The sequence below is a fragment of the Myotis nattereri genome (genome assembly GCF_964212035.1).
Source record: "Myotis nattereri genome assembly, chromosome: 4".
Classification (NCBI taxonomy): Eukaryota; Metazoa; Chordata; class Mammalia; order Chiroptera; family Vespertilionidae; genus Myotis; species Myotis nattereri.
The window spans coordinates 882,017-902,846 of NC_138079.1; the positions used below are offsets into that span (position 1 = coordinate 882,017).

Consider the following 20,830-nt stretch of genomic DNA (forward strand, 5'->3'; position numbering starts at 1 on the left):
ATCCCCGAGACACCCCCACTTCCAGCACAGTCATCCCTGAGACACCCCCACTTCCAGCACAGTCATCCCCCAAGACACTCCCACTTCCAGCACAGTCATCCCTGAGACACCCCCACTTCCAGCACAGTCATCCCCGAGACACTCCCACTTCCAGCACAGTCATCCCCGAGACACCCCCACTTCCAGCACAGTCATCTCAGAGACACCCCACTTCCAGCACAGTCATCCCCGAGACACCCCCACTTCCAGCACAGTCATCCCCGAGACACCCCACTTCCAGCACAGTCATCCCCGAGACACCCCCACTTCCAGCACAGTCATCCCCGAGACACCCCACTTCCAGCACAGTCATCTCAGAGATACCCCACATGTAGCACGGGCTCTGAGTAGCTGCTCTTCAGGGAGATGCCTTTCCTAGAACATGCTATTCCCTCTGCGGGGCCTCCTGGCTGTGCAGCCTCCTGGGAGCCGGGTCTGGGCCAGGAGCGGCCGGCGGGACAGGGACCCTCCGAGCCCACGGCGCCCGCGGACAGTGACCGTCCTTCCAGGTGCAAGCCCAGCAGTGGCCACGCGAGGAGGAGGACTGGACCCAGCGATGCCGCCAGCTGTGGCGGGGACAGGACAGGGAGGAAGCGGCAGGTGACCATGCTGCTCCCACCGGGTCTCAGGCGACCACAGCAGCAGAACAGAAGGGCTGTGGTTCCCTCCAGCTGCCCCGCCCTCCCTCCGTCCACTCTATCCCTGCGCCCTGGGCGCTGGTTCACTGATGTCACCGGCACAGAAACGCTCTCAGGGCCGCTACCTGCACACACGGCCTCTCTGACGGCGGCGGCCAGGCTGGCGCAAACGCAACCACGAGGCTACGAAATGCTAATCACACGACACAAATCACGCCTCGCTGGCTGGAACCCTGAGGAGGTGGTGTCCACTCCTCGCTACAGGCACGGGCCAGGCTCAGCGACATCATGGGTGACCAGCCCGGCAGTCATCTAGCTTGTGAGCGGCAGAGCTGGGACTCAAACCACGGCCGTCTTACTCCAAAGCCTAGACTCTTCCCTCCGAAATCAAGGGGTGCTTCCTGCCCTCGGTGGCCCTGACACCAGGCACGGGACACACAGGGCTTCCCTCTGAGCCTCCTGGGTCTCACTGTCTCAAGCCTTGTGTCCAGACAGATAAATGCATTATATTCATATACTGCCCCAGCCCTGACCTCTGACCCCATGGTCCCGACTCCACCCCAGCATTTTAAAATATTAGCGGCCCAAAGATGAGGTGCCCTGTCTACCACCAACCAGTCTCTCCCACAAATCCTTCAGGGGTTGGGGTGTGACCCGCATTTCACTGAATGAAGCAGAAGACCCATAACACAGAAAAGAGGCCCAATGTGCACGGGTTCGAGTCATCAGCCGCGTGTAAATGAGCTGGCACCCACCTGCCTGTTCCAGGCGGTGGCCCGACGTCCTGCAGGTCAAAGGATCTGCATCGAAGGTGCCCTGGGTCCTCGAGTCACCATAGGGAGAGACAGACGCTGCCTCTCTCCGGGCGGCTGGTGGGCCGGGACTCCTCTGCTTTTAAGCCCAGCCCAGTCCCGCGAGGGTGGAGGGTGCGCGCAGCGCTGATGCTGGGAAGCGAGGCGCATTATTGGAAGTACAGAGCCCGTCTGCCGGGAGAGGCAGGCACGGGAAGTGCCGCTGGGAGCGGCAGAGCCACGAGAGGGGCGGCTGCGGGATTCCTCCTCAGGAAGCCCTTGCCATGGGGGACCTGAGAGCAGTCCGCAGCTGGAAGCAACATGTGATCCTATAATGGCTTCCAGCCGAAACGAGGAGGGAGGCACACAGGCGCTATCGCAGAGCCGGCCTGTCATTCTGACTGTCTACAGGGCTCACGGCAACGAGGCGCGGCTGAGCCACCACGTCAGTGCCATTTCCCATCACTAACATGTGGAGGCCTTACCTGTGCAGGCGGGGCGCTTGGACTTTCCATCTGCACCACAGTCCTGTGCTCAGATGATGTCTTTACTCCCACTTTGCGGATGAGGAAACTGAGGCCAAAACCACGGAGAAACGTGGCCAAAGCAAGCGGGGGGGCCGGGAGCAGAACAGAGGCAGCCTGACCTCCGTGCCAGTGTCCTGTAAACAAAAGGGGGAAAGCAGGTGACTTCTGGGACCCCTCTGAGCACTATTAGTTTACATCCTTTCATTAGTGACAAAATCAGGAAGAAAAAAAAAAGCAGATTCAGGAAGGGATTAGGATGGGACAAGAAGAACCCCAACCTCAACTCTAAGACAATGCACACGTGTGCGAGCAGAGGACGGAGACGGACGGCGTCCGACACGAGAGCCACCGAGCGACCTGGGTGGCAGGCGAGCGCAGAAGCAGCTCCTCGCAGCAGCAGGACGGTCACAGCCAGAGCGCCCATGTGTGCGATGTCGAAAGACACGGCTGGACCCGACGATGGTGTTGACGCGCTGCCGGCCGCGGGTGATGGAAACGTTCACCCGGCAGCGTGGAGCGTGTGGGGAGCCTGCGTGTGTGAGCCGGCCGCTGAGGAATGTGGGAGACTCCCGTCTGGCTGCTGTGGAGGGCCAGCCAGGGTGACACCACCCCCGGGAGACAGAAGTCTGGAAGGACACGCGTCTGCAGGGAGGCCCAGCCGGTGCCAGGGGTCGGGGCGGCAAGGACGGGATGGCAGACTATCTTGGGGCCACGCTGCGGGCTGCATGTGGAACCCCACACAGCCCTTGGGGCTGTCAGCACGCACTCCAGTGATCCCAGGAGCAGCGAGAAGTCACGGTGACCCAGCGCCTCATCCAAGAGGCCCCAGTTGCTACATCAGCAAATCGGAGCAGTACATCTGGAATAACAGAGCTTCCCAGCTGGCTTCATGCTGACAATGTTCCCGCATCCTCTGCTCTTGGGATCTTTATGGTGTGGCCCTGGCCGGTGGTTCGGTGGTTAGAGAGCTGGCCTGCAGGCCAAAGGATTGCGGTTTTGATTCCCGATCAAGGGCACAGACCTCGGCTTCAGGTTCGATCCCTGGCCCCGGTCGAGGCGGGAGACAACCAATTGATGTGTCTCTCTCACATCACTGTCTCTCCCTCTCCCCCTCCTCCCTCCCTTCCACTCTCTCCAGAATCGATGGAAAAAATATCTTCCCTCTTTGGGTGAGGGTTTTTTAAAAGTGGTGTTTCTCCCTCACACACTCCGTCTTTGAGCCAGCCAGGGGGTCGGGGTTACAGCAGCTTCAGAGCCCGCTTACCACCTGAGGGGGACCCCTGCCCAGGCTGCCGCTGACCCTGGGCAGACGCGGGTGCAGCTCTGAGAGGACCTCGGCACCTGGGGCTGCATCGGCACCTGAGCGAGCTGGGCGATGCCACCAAGCCGTGCATGAATGGCCCCGGGAAAGGCCTAAGAGGGTTGTCCGTGACCTCAAAGGATGAGGAGGGACAGGACCCCGACAAGGCTGTGGCTGAGATGGCACCGGCTGTAACCTGGGCTCGGGTGAGGGGACACAGGGAGCCCCAGGGGTGGTCCCTGAGGAAGGAGGGTATGTGTCTCTCTCACATTGATGTCTCTCTCTGTCCCTCTCCCTCCCACTCTCCCTAAAAATCAAGAGAAAATACCCTCGGGCGAGGATTCACAAAAAAACACACAAATAGTTTACAAAGTAAAAAGGGGAGAGAAAGCGAAGGTTAATTTATCATTGAAGAAAGGGAACTATTTTTTATAAGTTTCGTGTCGTCTAAATGGACAGCGTGCAGCATGTCCCGGCCCGCCCACTCCTCACAGTCCCGACCCCCAGGGCGGCCCAGCCCGCGGCACCGCCTTCGCAGGCACCATGCCGACCCCCACACCACACGCCCCGCACCTTCTGTGTTCAGGACGCAACTCCCTACTGCGGTGCCACCACTGCCCGCAGCGCTCAGCACGGTGACCTGCTGTCAGGGCTGCAGAGCAGCAAAGGCTCCCCACACGGCCTGGGGGGGCCGCGGCTCGCCGTCCAGGAGTGAGGGCCTCTGGGACATTCACTCAATGGCCAAGTTGTCCAGCGCTCATTTCTCAGATGGCGTCCCCGCTGTTCAGCCACACGACTGCGACCTGAACAAGGCACCACCAGGCTGGAGGGGGAGGCTCAACCCACATACCCAGCTCAGTGTCCGGGCCTGTGCTCGGCTCAGGGGACAGAGGGGAGGCGGAGGCCCCCAGGGGAGTCCACAGGTGCCCCAGCCCTGCGCGGCCAGTGCTCACGCAGGTGCCCCGAGCGTCGGGAATGGAGGGAGCCAGGGCCTCCGCCCCAGGGAACGGAGGCCCCAGGGAATGGAGGCCCCAGGGAACAGAGGCCCCAGGGAGCAGCTGAGAGGCAGGGACATCTTAGCGGAATGGGGCACTTGGAAACAAATGCACAACGTGACAGAGTGAAGTGACAGCGTTCCTGGAAGAGGTGTGAGAGTCAGTTCCGGGCACTGGGCAGGGCCGGGCCGCACCCTGACCACCTCCTGTTGGGGGTTGAGAGGCGGGTCCACCAGAACCTCAGGACAAGGCTCATTTGGCGGCGGGAGGCCTCGTGTGCTCCTCGGGTTGGGCTGGGCCCTAAAGCCAGTGGTCCAGTCCTGGTCAGAGAGAAAAGGAGACAGACGCCCGAGGTCGGAGGGTGGCGAGGGCAACCCCGCCCGCCCCAGGGCCTCTCACCTGGATGCCCAGTCGGTCCCAGCGGCCAACCTCCGGCCGGGTCCTGGTGGCGGTCACTGGGTTGAGCACTGGCAGCTTTCCACGCCTGCTCGGCTCTCCCCAGGCTGATGCAGGAAGACGGGCGCCCACTCACCATCAGGGCCTCGGACAGAGGGAGGATGGGGCGCTGGGTGGGGCGGGCACCATGGCTGCACATGGCCGCAGTGCACACTGGCCGGGCTGGCCCTTCCCGGGGCCGCTGGAAGATAGATGCTTTAACACATGGGATACTCTGTGCGCAGCACACACTGTCCCAAGTCCAAAGCTGTCGTCTCTCACGTTAGGGGAGCGATGATACGGGCACTGCCAACCTGTGAGCTTGAGCTGGGGCGCAGGGAAGCCTCCGGCCTTGGCTGCTGCCCTGCACGGATCTGACAGCAGTGCCAGGGAGCCAGACGGCACACCCTCTGCCCCGAGACCCTGGTGATGGGGTGGGGGGGGGGGACTCATGCGCACTGCTAGCTGCTCATCTCCACGACCCACTGGACTCGGCTGACGCTGACACTGCACAGAGGAGCCTCTCTGCTGTTCCAGCCTCTGCCTCATTAACATGCGAGGATTCATAGGCAGAGAAGCTGCTTCCAGTCTCCTCCCAGCCTGCAGCCTCCTGAGCCCAGGCCTTGAGCTCAGAGGGAGGAGAGCTGGGGGGAAGGGGCCACAATGGGCGGAGGGCTGAATGTGACGGGAGCTGGCATAACCAATCTACATAAAACCTGTATGTAAGGGAGGCCAAACCTGTATGTAAGGTTTCTGGGGCCAAAGAGCAGAAAACACATGCTGGATGTAAAAACGACTTCTCGTTAAATCCCAGGGTGAAAGGTTAGTGGAACAGAAAATGCATATGAAGCAACATTTGGAAACACAAGAGGAAGTAAGGGAGCTCTTGGAAATAAAAAACTAAAAATACTAAAAGGGTTGGAAGATAGTAAAAGTTCTATCAGAACATAAGCAAAAAGATGAAAAAATAAACATGAGACACAGAAGATTAATTGTACAATCAATCTTACCATAAGAGAGAGCAAACTCGGGGGAAAATCAGCCAAGAAATAACACAACGCCCCCTCCAGAAAAGAAGGCGTGTGGAGCAAGGCCCCCTGGGGTAAAGCCTCAGCACCCCAGTCCTTGCCAGCAGCTCCCAGAGGACACAGATGGGGTGGGATCCTAGAAGGCACCGTGGGGAAGGGGCGCGTTCCTCCTCCTGGGAGAGGACGGCAAGCCACAGGGTAAACCAATGGTCCAAGTTTAAAGCAAGTGGGTGTGTGCAATGGTTTTGATCAATTTTCACTTCATCTTGACATAATAATTCTCCCTGGAAACAGAGAGGCCCTAAGGTTGGACAAACCATGGAGGCAAGGGTATCAAACTGTGATGGCTGGCCCACGCGAAGAGCCATCATTATGCAATGTAACCCGGCCTGTGGGCTCCCGAGGTCAGGAGAAACGGCTGTGGAATGAGCCGGCCTCACGGTACAGAGCAGGAGGCGGATGCTGACTTTGGAAACGTAAACAGACAGTTTGCACGTCCCAGGGAGGAAAGAGAACTGGAGGGCAGGGGAGGGCGGCTCTACCCCACTTTCACCACGGACACTTCGAACTACATTATTTACCGCGACCAAGTTTTATTTCTTTTGCCTTTGCTTTACCTTTTTCTTTTTAATCCTCACCCGAGGATATATTTTTCATTGATTTTGAAAGAGAGAGAAAGGGAGAGAGAAACACTGATGTGAGATAATCATCTATCAGTTGCCTTCCTGAACGCACCCCACCGGGATCAACCTGAAACCCAGGTATGTGCCCTGACTGGAAATCGAATCTGCCGCCTTCTGGTGTGTGGGACAACGCCCCAACCCACTGAGCCACAGGGCCGGGGCTGTGTTACCTTTTTTTGTATCTGTATGAGGAGGATGAATGCTAACTAAATTTACTGCGGTAATCATTTCACAAACATTTATGCTACACGCCTTCAACTTACACTGTGCTGTATGTCAACTGTATTTCAATACAACTGGAGAAAATAGGAAGTGACTAAGGAGAGGTGAGTTACATATTGACATCTCATACATAAGGTCAACAGAAGTCTAAACCTGGTGAGACAGTAAAAGATGGTGACCACAGGCACGGTGAAGGCAGGTGAAGGGGATGTGGGCCAGCAACTGAGAAAGGGAGGGGCAGGAGCCTACGGCTTCGTTCTAACCCTCCCATCACATTTCACTTTCTAAGACTGAGGAAAGGAAAGCGACACGGGGCCATTTGCCATCAGGCTGCCATGACGGTGGGTTGCGCATGCTTTTCTTCCCATGCTGACCTGTGATTCAGCAATGCAGTTATGTGTGGTCATGTGACACAGCGAGGTAGTCAAAAAGCCTTTCAGAGCAATCAGACCAAGAAGCCCTCTGAGGAAATGGAAAAGGCAGAAATGGCCTGTAAATGAGCTCTGTAAACAAAACAAACTGGGAAAATTAAGAGACATTACAATAACGCAAACACCCCCCGCCCCGCCCCCCGCCTTTTCCAGAAGTGAGATGAAGTGTGTGATTTCCCGCATTTTTACAGTGGAACTTCCCTCTGAGCTGCCCATGTGTCTGCCGGGTTCCCACACAGCCACCGACAGACTCACACCGACAGCCCGCTGGAGTCACGTATGATTTTTACTTGCCTGTTTACTCTTTTTATTTAAGTAAATCATTGTTTCCTTCATGATTTCTGTCCTTTGAGCTTACAATCAACTCTCACCTACAATTCAAAGGTTTAATATTTAACTGTATTTTTGTAGGTTTTCCTGTAATTCACATGAAATTTATTTTGAATATGGTATGTGGCAGGCATCTCACTAGTAATCCTAACATCTTGTTGAATATCCCTCTTTTCATATGTGATCTCATTTATTAATCAAATTCCTACAACAAGATATATGTTGAGGACATGTTGCTTTGGATTTAAGTGAACAATAACATACACTCAAAACAGATCATTCCTGTCTCCCTACTATTTACATCTCACTGCTTTATGCCTTAATGTTTTGGTTCATTCATTTAATGATCTAAGAACTTCTTACATTCTAGACATAGTAAGTTTAAGATATATAATGGCAAGTGAAAAGGGGGCTGTTTCCTTCATTAATCTTAAAACATCAAAAGATTAATTATGGCAGGAAGGAACATTGTTTTTTGTTGATATAGTTTGTATTCAAAGAATGGTTTTCATCATTACATCAGTGTATTAGTGTATATTATATATTAATATTTAATTTATATAAGATGACTTTGTTCACTTCACTGGTGTCATAACAAAAATTTCAAAAGAGGAGTGGAAACTATGCTATGCAACCGAGAAAGGAAAGCGCGGTGGCCGAGCTCGGAGGGCGCGGCCTCAGCCTGTATTTTCAAGGCCGATCTGCACAGGACACGAACACACAGTTTGGCCACTGAGTACAGAGCTCACGTTGCACACACTCACTGCAGTCATCGCACCTCTGACGACGAGAAGCTGCCGGCAGAGGCTGCTGCTGTCACTCCGCCTCCCGTTCCAGGGACACACCTTTGTGCCAAAGCTCCTTGTAAGGAGAACCGAGCCAGGCATCTCTCACCAAGCGCATCACACACTGCTGCCTATTACAGGGCCGCAAACACCCGCCTGAGGCCCGGTTAGCATTTGGACAGGAAACATGCCTACAATCCCTGAAGAATACACTAGAAGCAAGCAAGCGTTTAGAATGCTTTAATCTTTCCAGTCAACACCGTCTGCATCAGTAGCTGCAAAGCTGTAGCGTTAGCATCTCACATAACCGGTCGGTGAGGGGTTTTCAAGGGCGGGAGTAAGAACAGAACGACAGGAGGTACAAGTACTGGGTTTCACACTTCCGTTAAAACTCAAATCAAAACTGCTTCTCTGCATTGAAACTCTATCAGAACTGGAAGGCTGCCGTGGCTTTAGTCCCACGACTCGTCATCTGCTGGGTTCGGGATTTGTGAGGAGGAAAAGCCTGCCGTGCTCAGAGTGCTCTTGCCACGGAAATTCTTTAAAAGAGAGAGAGAGAGAGAGAGAGAGAGAGAGAGAGTGAGTTAGTGTTCTGACCGCTTTAGGCTACAGGCCCAGACGAGAGCAGGTAGCATGAGTCTCCAGGACCCAGCTCTGGGGGTCAGGCCCAGCGCCACCTGGGAAGTCAAGGAAAACACTTCACGCCAATAGTTTTGGCAAATGGAGAAACTTAAAGCTCTGACACCAATGAGTACGCACAACTACTTCACGATTCGTATGCTGTTTCTGTTGCCTAGAAACTGACATCTCAGAAAAGACGGACAACTTATGTCTCTAGGACTGTATCTTAGTAATAATGTGGCAAGAATTCCCAAAATACAGGAAGTTCAAGAGATACCAAATTAGAATTTAAAATGCCAGCACACTTGGGGAGAGGGGGACTTCTGAGTATAAACCTTGATGTTAATTCTGCACCTTTAACACCAAAAATACCTATATATATATATATATGAAATTTTAGAGAAATATTACGGTAACCTTCAGGTAAATGCTGACGGTTCTCGGGATGTCTCCGTATCAGACAAATTCCACGGAGCGACTACAGCCCCGTCTGAGCTGCCCTCACCAACCTTCCTGGTGTCCACCGATGTGAACACGCTCTCTCTGCTGCTCCCACTGAAGCCGGGCACGTAGGTACTGAAGGCAATCTCTTCCAGCCATGCGGGAACGTCCTGCTGAGCCTTGAAAACAAATGCACTTCATGAGCCACAGGCACAGATGCAGCCTCAAAGACTGCCCTCCGCTTTCCTGAACGCCCTGCGTGTGAGGCGCCGACTGCCCCGCTGAGGTGAGAACACTCGGCGCAGCTCCAAGACAGGACACTCACATCCGACAGCACCTTCACGAGCGGCTGCGCCAAGTGCCTGTCCGACTCGGGATCAAAGAAGGAGACGGCTCTGCCGGTGTTGCCACAGCGGCCGGTGCGCCCAATGCGGTGAACATACTCGTCGATGGTGGAGGGAAGGTCAAAATTGATCACATGCTGAACGTTTTCAATGTCCAGCCCCCTGGCAGCTACGGAAGTAGCCACCAGCACGGGGCACTTCCCGCAGCGGAAGTCTCCCAGGGCCTGCTCTCGCTCTCTCTGTTCCCGGTCCCTGGGAAGAAAGGAAAGCACGTATTTTAGGACAGCTCTGACAAAAACTATAAGGAGAGCCTTTCAAGTGTAACGTGTGAATTTATTTTTAATACCAGTAAAAACCTCTGACACTACATTTCTTTTTAATACGAGCTACATATGACATACTGTTCTCTCACATACCATGTGTCACACAGTTCCCACAATACTCTGAGGCTGGAACACCATCCCCAGTTGCAGATGGGGTGACAGCTAAGACATACAGTCAGACTGTAAACTTGGATGACAAATGCCAAGTCTCACCTATTAATCCCTATTAATAATCTTTCTAGTCTTGGGAAAAACACGATGACTTGATTAGAATACTTCCTTAAAAAATACAGGTTTCTGACAAAGTATAACCTCAGCATCCTACGCAGTCTCTGATAACATTTTACACGTACCAGTGAAGGACCAACAAGCCATGTTAGCGTGTTGTAAGCACGCAGTGCGCCAAGGAGATTAGACGGCGGAGGGAGCCCTGGCTCTGAGCACCGGGCCCGCAGGGGTCCTTAGAGGAGGCCCCACTCCTGGGGAGGAGGAACCCTAGGACAGGCCTTACCTCCCTCGTCCCTGACACTTAGTTCTAATAAAACCTTGATATGAAGATGAAGAATAATATTTAGGTTTTGAGAATTCTGAACACGAATCCTAGGATTCTATCATATTCGTTATATAGACTCATGTTTCTGAACAAATGGCAAGTAGACACCACCTCCCTCCTAGGAAGTGGTATTAATCTACTCACCCATGAATGCTTGTTGTTGATATTTTTTCTTGACAAAGAAAAGTGGCAATAAAATCTGCTTTTTTCTTAGTTTCAACAAAGACCATAGCTCTTTCATCACCTACAATGAAAGACAATGAACTATGACCAACATTCAAACCAAAAACTCAGAGAAAGGAAAGGGAGGTGGGTAGGAAACCTTCCCATCCACCACTTCACTCTCAGCACCTCGACCAACCGGCCTGGTCGCTACCCGGGACGCAAATGTCCTCTCACGGGTTGGGGCTGGGGGGAGAGAGAAATCCAGTTTGAACCAGCCGTTAAAGTGTGCACCATATGTGTTTTTGAGGGGCACCCTGTATATAAAGACCAGTCACCTTTAGAAAATGCTTTCTTTCTCTTTCTCATTTTTGGAAATCAGATGGCTTCTTGCCTTCTTCTGCCTCTTTCCCTTCAAACTGAGAGCGAGCTACTACACGGGAGAAGGGTGGGGGAGGCGGGCAGGGGGACGTGCGGCCTGTAACGCCCCACTGGAAGTTTTGTTTCCAGGTACAGCCTGCAGCCACTCCCTCAAACTAAGAGATGCAGTGGATGACCGTCCCTAAGAGCTGCTCTGGGGAAGGGAACTGATCTCTCAGCAGTATATTCTGAAGAAGCAGAGTTGGGTCTTTCAGTCTCTTCCAGCTCTAAAATGCTTCCGATCGATGAACACAGGAGGCCTTCGGAAGCAAAAACGGGGAGCTGGAAATACAGCAGAGCTCACTTGGGGTGGAGTAGAGCTTGATGTAAAAATATGTTACTAAGCTTTTCTATTTTCTAAAACAAACAAAAACCCCCTATTTTTCTGCTGGAATAGTTTTTAGTCAAATACTGTTAAGCAAAGTCTCAAATCCTTCCTACTTTTAACCTTTATGGAGGAGAAAGGACTATACTCCTATATAATTGACACAGAAAACTGAATCATAAAAACAGCTTTAGAAAAAGAATGAAAATAAACTTATTAAAACTCATACCAAACAATCCTTAAGAGCAGCTTTAAAAAATCAGAATCGTAACAGATAACCACACCAATGCGGGCACCTGTGTTCCGCAGGGTCTCGACCAGCTTCTCTCGCTTGGAGTACTGGCCCACTTGGAGGACCGTCTGCTGGACATCTGTGCATGCTCCACCCACTTGTCCAACAGCAACAAACAAGTAGTTCAGTTTTAAAAACTCCCCAGCCATCCTTGAAAGACAAAAGATTATTCCTTCACTTAACCTCTTCCATTAATATGCAAAATATCTGCTGAAATCCTGCAGGACAGATCATAACAACTACAATATAAGGTGAATACTTATATCATCCAAATACTACTTTCAAAGATCAATATAAAATACTAAGGTTCTGCAAAATACATAACTGCTAGTGAAAAAGTTTGTGTCAAATAATGGACATAGTAATTCCAACTGCATGTGCTGACCATGCAAAACTATAAAATGTGTGTACAATAAAAAGTATGCTCCACTGAAATGTAAGTTTATGCAAAAATTCTGTTCTTTGCTCATTGCTTTTATCACGGAAAATACTGTTTATCAAATTACTAAACTTCAAACGAGCTCTTAAGAGCAAACCAGCCGAAACCGGTTTGGCTCAGTGGATAGAGCGTCGGCTTGTGGACTGAAGGGTCCCAGGTTCGATTCCGGTCAAGGGCATGTACCTGGGTTGCGGGCATATCCCCGGTGGGAGATGTGCAGGAGGCGGCTGGTCGATGTTTCTCTCTCATCGATGTTTCTAGCTCTCTATCTCTCTCCCTTCCTCTCGGTGGGATATCAATAAAATATATTAAAAAAAAAAAAAAAAGAGCAAACCAGACCATAGGCCAGTGCGTGTCACGTCGTGATGCACAGAAAGTCATACTTGAACAAAACTGGGCCAAAAAGCAAGATAAGGGCCCAGAGGCCAGGCCAGGCTGCTCGCCCAATAGCTGGGCACCAGCATCTTGACAGGCACAAGGTCACCCCGAGACCTGGGAGCTGGAGAAGGGGCCTGGAAGTCACACAGCTGCGTCTGGGGGATGAAGGGCAGGTCCAAACCTCAGTTCCCCTCTCCCCCTTGTTCTCTAGCCGCCTCCTCGAGTATCTGAAAATAGTGCGAACTCAGCGCACCCAGGACCTTCACCAATCACTGCTGTGCTTTCCCCTCACCTGTTCCCAACCAGAGAGAAGAGAAGAGCTTCCTTCTGATCTACCTCCATCCAGCAAGCACCCTCTCATCCATAAACCTTGACGGCATCTGCAGTTCCTTCCTGTCCTTCCTCCTCATCATCACTGACCACAGGTGAGCGCCTGAGCCAGGCACACCTGGGACTGGGCACTGGGAGCACAGTTCCTTCCTGCCCATCCTCATCATCACTGACCACACGTGAGCACCTGCGCCAGGCACACCTGGGACTGCGCACTGGGTGCACAAAGATGAATATGACGGTCTCTGCTTCTGAAGTGCTCACATTGATTTATATAAAAATAATTACTATACTTTTAAAATGTCCAGTTTAATGTTCACACATTTTAATTATATAGTATTTTAATGTATCCTGTATAATAAAGCAGTAATATGCAAATTCACCATTACACCCTCACACAAGATGGCCGCCCCCATGTGGTCAAAGATGGCCACCACAAGATGGCCAGCAGGGGAGGGCAGTTGGGGGTGATGGAACTGGCAAGGGAGGGCAGTTGAGGGGGACTAGGCTGGCAAGGGGAGGGCAGTTGGGGGTGACCAGGCCAGCAGGGGAGGGCAGTTGAGGGGGACCAGGCTTGCAGGGGAGGGCAGTTGGGGGCAATCGGGCTGGCAGGGGAGCGGTTAGGCATCGATCAGGCTGGCAGGAGAGTGGTTAGGGGGTGATGAGGCTAGCAGGCAGAAGAGGTTAGGGGCAATTTGGCAGGCAGGCAGGCGAGCGGTTGGGAGCCAGCAGTTCCGGATTGTGAGTCGGACATCCCCCAAGGGGGTCCCAGATTGGAGAGGGTACAGGCTGGGCTGAGGAATATCCCCCCCCCCTCAAGTGCACAAATTTCGTGCACCAGGCCTCTAGTTTATATAACAATCTAGTGTTACAAAAGCATCTACTGAACGCTTCTTGCATTCCAATAAATGTACAATGTTTTAAACAGTTTAAAATGATGTCTATTTAGAAGAGTCTTTGAGTTTGAAGCTTGATCTGAGGAAGCAGCAAGTAAGAATGTGAAAGAGTAATGAGGCAAGGCACTCCATGCCAAAGGAGAGGAGAAATGAGAACAAATACCGAGGAGGACAGGATGCGGCTTGTCCAGCCACAGGACACCGCTCACAGACCAGAAACAAATGATTCCAGGTAAGCAAGTGGCAGGGGAGGCTGACGGTCACGTGTGAGCATTTGAAAGCTGTTATAGTCTGTGGGGATGGGAGACACGCAAGGGTTTATTCTGAACCAATGTCCCAGAGGGTCAGACTTCATTTCAGAATTATCTCTACTGCGAAAGTGGGGCTGAGGGAGGGAGGCAGGTTGGAAAGCTACTGCCAACAAGCAAAGGAAAACTGAAAAGGCTCTAAATTACGGCTGGAAACAGAAGAAACTAACAGATTTGAAACATTTTAGGGATAACTGCCAAGTTGAGTATTGTTCAAGGGCAGCGACATAAAGGAATGTGAAGGAGGATTCAACATAATTCAAAGGATTTGGGCTTGAAAAGACCATGATCCCAATAAGGAGAACTTGGAAGAGGAGGCTGAAGAAGGGGTCAGCTTTGGACATGAGGAACAGGAGTTGCTGGTAATCCATCCAAGAGGAAAATGCCGCTAAGAGGCTAGATCTGAGCGTCTGGAGCTCAGGAAAGAGACCAGGGATACGGGCAATAGGTTGGACATTACCGGCAGGTGCCAGCCAATGAGATGGATGCTGTAAGGCCGCGGTGAGCACGGAAGGGAGAAGCACGAACTCAGGCAGAAGTCAGTGACGCGATCGAGGAGTCAGGGACTGAACGATACACACGACCCATGAGCAGGGACTCCACCCGACTCACTGTATGTTCCCAGGCTCAGAATCCAACATGGCACATAAAAGGTCCTCAGCAAACACTGCTGCCCGATGGGGCACACATGGCCATTGGGGCTGGCTGATACCCAAATACTTTCCTATTTCAGGGTAGACACACAGACACGGAACATGTGATGAGTGAAAGACACTGCCAGCCAGCCCCGCCCGAAGGCCTGTGGCCCCACGCAACTTTCTACCAGACCAGGGCCCTCTGCAGAGCACAGGCGGCCCACAGTCACATCACACTGGACCCGGAGCTGCCACCCTGGCAGGAGCTGGAACCGCCCTTGCCTGTCCCCTGGAAAGACAGCCAGTGCCCGGCTTGAAGAGACCCTCTGTGAGGCCTGTGGCCTCATCACGCCACAGTCACAGGAACTCGAATCAGGATCTTTGTGGTGCATGGGCCTGGGCACCAAGGGACGCAAGCAAGAGAGGCCCATCCCATCACTCCAGAGACCCACGAGGGACCTGTGCCTCCTGCCCCACAGCAGGTTCGGCAGGTCTGGAGGTCGGTTCCCGAGGAGAGCACAGTCCCGCCTCTGCAAACAGCTGAACGAGGAGCTAACACTGCTGCCTGGGCACTGCAGGCTCGCGTGGCTAAGGGACCAGCAGGCCCAATGCAGAGTCGCACACTAGAGGGATCCTCCTGGCTCACAACTCACCAGGCCACATCAGTCAACAGCTGGTGGGCACATCTTCTACCCAAGACCAATTCCCCCAAGCTCTATAACTGATTTGAAGAAAAGGGACAATTATAAAAACAACCTAATTTAGTAAGAACTTACTAAATCCTAGCTAGGTGCTGTGCTATAATACACACATACACATTTTAATAAAATGTGAGGTTAATGCAAAGCCAAGAACAAAGGTAAGACACAATGAAAACTATGGTCACTTTTTAGGAATACATCTACTTTTTAAAACTATTTTATAATCTTAAAAAAGTTAAATATTTCTCAAAAAATAGAATGTTCATATTGCTTCTGTTTCTATAAAAGCATGTATGTACATTACAATTATCTTTAAGAAGAAAAAAAATGAACCTTTGAATTTCTTCTGGGAAAGTTGCACTAAACATAAGGGTTTGGCGCTGTTCCTTTGAAGGCATTCCTGGACAGGAAATTAATTTCTTCATTTCTGGTCCGAAACCCATATCCAGCATGCGGTCAGCTTCATCCAGAACTAGATATCTGACTTGTCTAAGACCAATCTTTATGGGTATTTTCAAAGATTAGAGCAGAGAATGCACACTAGTTAATATATTAAGCTAAAATATTACACATTCCAACTATTAATATTTTCTTAAGGATGAAGATTAGAAATCAATGCAATGAGAATGGTTATGCTTAGATAATACTTCACTGTTTATTTCAGTTCTCCATTATCTCTAATGTTGTAAACATTTTATAAGTTACGACTAAAACCAGAATATCTAGACCAACACTGCCCAGCAGATCTCACTCTCGTGACCATTCTGCATCTTCGCTGCCTGACACACCAGCCACAGCCACTGTCGCTATATATGCACTTGAACTGTGGCTAGTGTGCCTGAGAAACTGAATTTTAAGTTTTGAATCATCTTTGAAGTTAAATAGACACATAAATAATGAACTGGACAGCACAGATCTAGACTGTTTTCCGATAAAGTCAGATTCCTTGAGAAATAAAAATTTCTAACAGAATGACAAATACAAATGTCTTTTAAATGGCAATTTTTTTTCTAACTCTTTCAAATCCTGAATAAATTCTCCATTCTCTAACCACTCACGAACAACTGGGAAACGCCTCTGACCTTGAACATTTATGCTATAAAGAGAAGCACACATTTACAAACAAGAAACGGATGACTTCGGTACCACCATGGGACATGTTTAGTGACAGATCAAGATGGACCTTTCTGGATGCTCTTTTTTAACTTTATTTTTATTGTTGACACTACTGCAGATGTTCCCATTTCCAACCCCCCTTGGCCCACCTCCCCCTGGCCCCTCCCCTCTTCCTGCTGGCCATCACCACACAGCTGTGTGTGTCCATGGGCTGTGCATATACAGCACGTTCTTTGGCTAATCCTTTCCTCTTCTTTCATCCATTCCCCTCCATCCCTCCCCCCACTGCATACTCCTAGTAAGTATTCTAAGAGAAGTGCCTTGATGCAGAAAAACATGTTTTGAGTAACCTCTTTAGAGAAGAGCTAAAAAAAAAAGAAGCAAATCACGTTCATGAAAGTGAACGTAAAGTATTGTTTAGAGATGTAACAGTGTGGTATGTGCAAACCTAAAGTACGGACATGGCCCTAAAATCTCCTAAAGTCTTAGAAAATTAACGAGTCTGGTTACTATAGCTCCCACACTTAAATGGGAGACAAAATTGTTGTCATCAAAGGCTTCTTCTAGGGGGAAAAATATTTCATCCAGACATAGATGAAACTAGAGAAAAGCGTTTATCACATCTGTCTCCCAGGGTGGCTGGGTATAGGATACGGGTTCTGAAATCAGATCGAGATTCTACCCTAGCCCTATTAACTTACTAGAGCTAACTAGGGGATTTTAAATAAATAACATGATCACGCTGAGTTTGTTTTCCCAAGTATGAAATGAGAACTAGTATTTATCTCCTGTTAAGGAGGTAAGAACACATTAAAAAAATGTGAGGGGGCCTCCCATAGGAATGGTTATCGATGGTACTCTAACAAACACCTCCATCTCTACAGCACTGTCGCCATTCCCATACACAACACTTACTTCATCCACACAGCTGCCCCGGGCCTACCTTTTCTTTACCGATGACATCCATCAGTCTCCCAGGAGTGGCACATAACACATTACAGCCTTGGGTTATCTGTCGAACTGAATGCCCAAACTGGGTTCCCCCGTATATGACAACAGCTCTTACACAAGTTCTATTGACAAGAAAAAGAAATGTTATTTTCTAGTTACTTAAAAATTAGACACTTATATCTAACAAAATGTAAAGCAAAATCCATAAAGACAAAACCTAATACATTCAACAACCTTTAAAAAATTAAATTCTTCCCAGGAAGAGGTTGACAAATGAAAAACCATGGAAAAATATTTTGTTATGATCTGATAAAGAGCTCTTCAAAAACAAGGATAAACACCACCACTGCCCACACAAAAATAGGACAAAAACATGAAGAAATGATTCATTAAAAGCACAAATAACCTTTAAACCTTTTTAAAGTTACACATTATTTCTAAAAGGAAAACAAATGAAGATTAATACATTTCCCCTCAAGTGTGATAACACCAGTCAGGCAGACCATAGGGAAACTGGCACTCGAGGGGGAAAACTGAAGCCACCCATTTCACAATTGTAGTCAATATTCAAATTTAAAAATGTATTTTTGTTCCAGTAAGTTCACACACATGAATTTATCCTTCAGATATGTCCCCCGTTACAGGCAAAGATGACTGTATAATAAGATTCAGTGCCAACATTGTTTTTAGTATCGAAAGATTGAAAACTACCTAAGCACCTAACAATAGAAAACTCAAAATTACAGTCCATCCATCCAAAGGAATATGTGCTTTCATAAAGAGAACGGGGCAAGTTCTAGAATAAGCAACACTACAGCATACACCGTTTAAGATCACAGGTGGCGCCAGCTGAGCAGGCCACCATTTGTCACCAGGACTGAAAGGCACATGTGGAGAAGGTGCAAGATGCAGAGCAGGTGGACACTGCTCACTTCCTCCCATGACCACATCAACCTTCCAACTGAACTACAGACCCACCAACCTGAGCATCAAGTTAAGGGCAGCTGAACAGAAGCCTGACAGCCAAAGATACAGACCCCGAGACTGGTGGGGAGGGGGAGGTGCAAGAAGGGCTGGGCCCTCCCACGTGGCGGCTGAGAACCAGGAAGAATGTCTCATTGCAAAAGTTCCCCCTTAGGAGTGAGGGTCACACCCCACACCGGGCTCCCCAGCCAAGAGCACCAGAGCCACGAAGAGGAGCCCATATAACATCTGGCTGTGAAAACCAGCAGGGATTCTACCTGTCCAGGTGAGACAGAAGGCAGCTGGAAACCCAGGGCTCCTCTTAAAGGAACAATGCACAAATGCTCGTTTGTGGGCACTCACTCTGGGCTCCAGTGAAGGGACGGAAGCTGGGAGGCTGCCAGAGACACACGGGGACAGACCACATTGTGTGGGTCTGGCTGAGGGCTGGAGGGACAGCCGCCAATGCCCGTGTCGAGTCCTCTTACTGCACCGCCCACAGGCACCGTATTTCCATCAAGGCTCAACTCCCACAGGAGGCCCACAGAGCCTACACCAGAGACACTCCTGCAGAACTGGCCCAGGGGGTCAAGGAGACTGTGTCGCTGGGCCCCACAGGACCTACCACTAAGGCCATCCTACCAAGACTGGAAACTCAACAGTTCTACCTAGTGCACAGAAACACAGAGAGAAGCCAAAATGAGGAGACAAAGAAATATGCCCCAAATGAAAGAATTGCAGAAATCTAGAAAAAGAACTAAATGAAATGGAGGCAAGTAACCTACCAGATACAGAGTTCCACACAATGGTTATAGGAATGCTTTATTTATAGTAGCCCCAAATTAGAAACAACTCTAACACCCCCAAATAGGGAAGTAAAATACATACACATAGGTAATTTTAAAGTCTTTAAAAATTAGGTCTAATAGTGAAATAAGCAGTTTTCCATGTTTATGTGTAAAAGAGGAGAAAATTAGGAACACCTGAAGTTTATTTTTTATATTAAAAATTACCAGAACATACACCAATAGGCTCACTACAGTAGGTCCTCTGTTTACGTGGGAGGTCCGTTCCTACAGATAGACATAAGCAATTTTCGCCGTAGTCAGAGCCCACCTATTCGAGCACCTACGTCCTCCCATGGAGCACAGACACAGCAGTAATGAAGTGAGACAGTGAAAAAATTTAAAAGAGAGATAACAATTCCTGACCTTTACTTGTGGCCAATAAATAATAAAAACTTAACGCACATATGTACAGTGGGGCCTTGACTTACGAGTGTCCCGACCAACGAGTTTTTTGAGATACCAGCTGTCTCTCGGCCGATTTTTTGCATTGAGTTGATAGAGTAATTTGAGTTAATGAGCTCCTTAACAAGCTCCTTAATGAGCTCGGTCTCGGAAGGAATTAAACTCATAAGTCAAGGCCCCACTGTACATACGTTGAAATGACAGAACTTTTTAAAAAATACTATAAATGGGAGATAGTGATGTAACCACAAAACAACGTGTGTCGAGTCCGACATAACCCGAGGACTGCCTTACTTTCTTATTCTATTATCGTCTAAGTTTTCATAAGCATGTTTCTTTTCAAAAATAAAAATAAGCAGGAATTCCATAAACAAGATTAGGAAGAACAACACCTGGATTAAGTTTACACGACTGTGGTGCTACTGAGTTCTCCCCCAAGCAGAGAAGAAAGTCTTAAAAAACGCTTGCTGTGAGGGCCTCCAGACGCACTCACCCGAAAGAGAACTTCCTGGCTTCCAGGTAGATCTGATTGATGAGCTCTCGGGTGGGGGCCACGATGATGCACTCGGGCTCCTGCAGCTCCCGGAAGCGGCTGGCGGTGATGCCGTCACGCATCATGTGCGCCAGGATTGGCAAGAGAAACGCTGCCTACAAGTTAAAGGGCATAATTGACAAATTACCACGCATCCTCTTCCACCCTTAATCATTTTGGTTTAGATACTACCATGTTCTAGAAGGAGCTGAACACACCTAGAAAAATTAAACATCTGTTAACTGCAACACTAGTCTAAAATCACTTCAAAATTCTTTCTTCAGAACTACGCACACCCCACTAAGAGCAGAAACCAGAAGCAAAAATGTAAGTACAGTATTTACGACAGTTCACTGGAATCATCTTCAAACCTTCAATCCAACAAAAGATTCAAGCTCTTTGGGGAAGAACCAAAGTTCAAAAACCCTTAACTCGAGTGTGGGCAGAACACGTGGGGAAGTGGCTTACAGTTTTTCCCGATCCCGTCTGAGCACAAGCCATCAAGTCTCGCCCTGCGAGTATGATAGGGATGCTGTATTTCTGCACAGGAGTCAGCTTCGTATAACCAGCCTTAGCAATGTTGTTATTCAGCGTCGGACAGAGATTAGCTTCTTCAAATGTCTACAAGAAAGGGGCAGTGATTCAT

General features: G+C 49.8%; 1 protein-coding gene across 4 annotated transcripts in view; it reads right to left on the reverse strand.

The window, feature by feature from the left end:
• Positions 1-8,565: 8,565 nt before the first annotated feature.
• The window catches only part of DDX4 (DEAD-box helicase 4), a gene marked incomplete at its 5' end in the record, with an annotated part of 39,952 nt that continues 27,687 nt past the window's right edge, over positions 8,566-20,830 (reverse strand). For 2 of the 4 annotated variants that reach the window (XM_081090390.1, XM_081090387.1), the window contains 9 exons: positions 8,566-8,743; positions 9,335-9,445; positions 9,592-9,862; positions 10,631-10,730; positions 11,690-11,835; positions 15,706-15,872; positions 17,432-17,561; positions 20,146-20,300; positions 20,653-20,805. In XM_081090390.1, the coding sequence (XP_080946516.1) occupies positions 8,657-8,743; positions 9,335-9,445; positions 9,592-9,862; positions 10,631-10,730; positions 11,690-11,835; positions 15,706-15,872; positions 17,432-17,561; positions 20,146-20,300; positions 20,653-20,805 (1,320 nt within the window). In that variant the 3' untranslated portion in view covers positions 8,566-8,656. The remainder of the gene's footprint in view (positions 8,744-9,334; positions 9,446-9,591; positions 9,863-10,630; positions 10,731-11,689; positions 11,836-15,705; positions 15,873-17,431; positions 17,562-20,145; positions 20,301-20,652; positions 20,806-20,830) is intronic. The other 2 variants (XM_081090389.1, XM_081090388.1) reach the window with 1 other exon arrangement.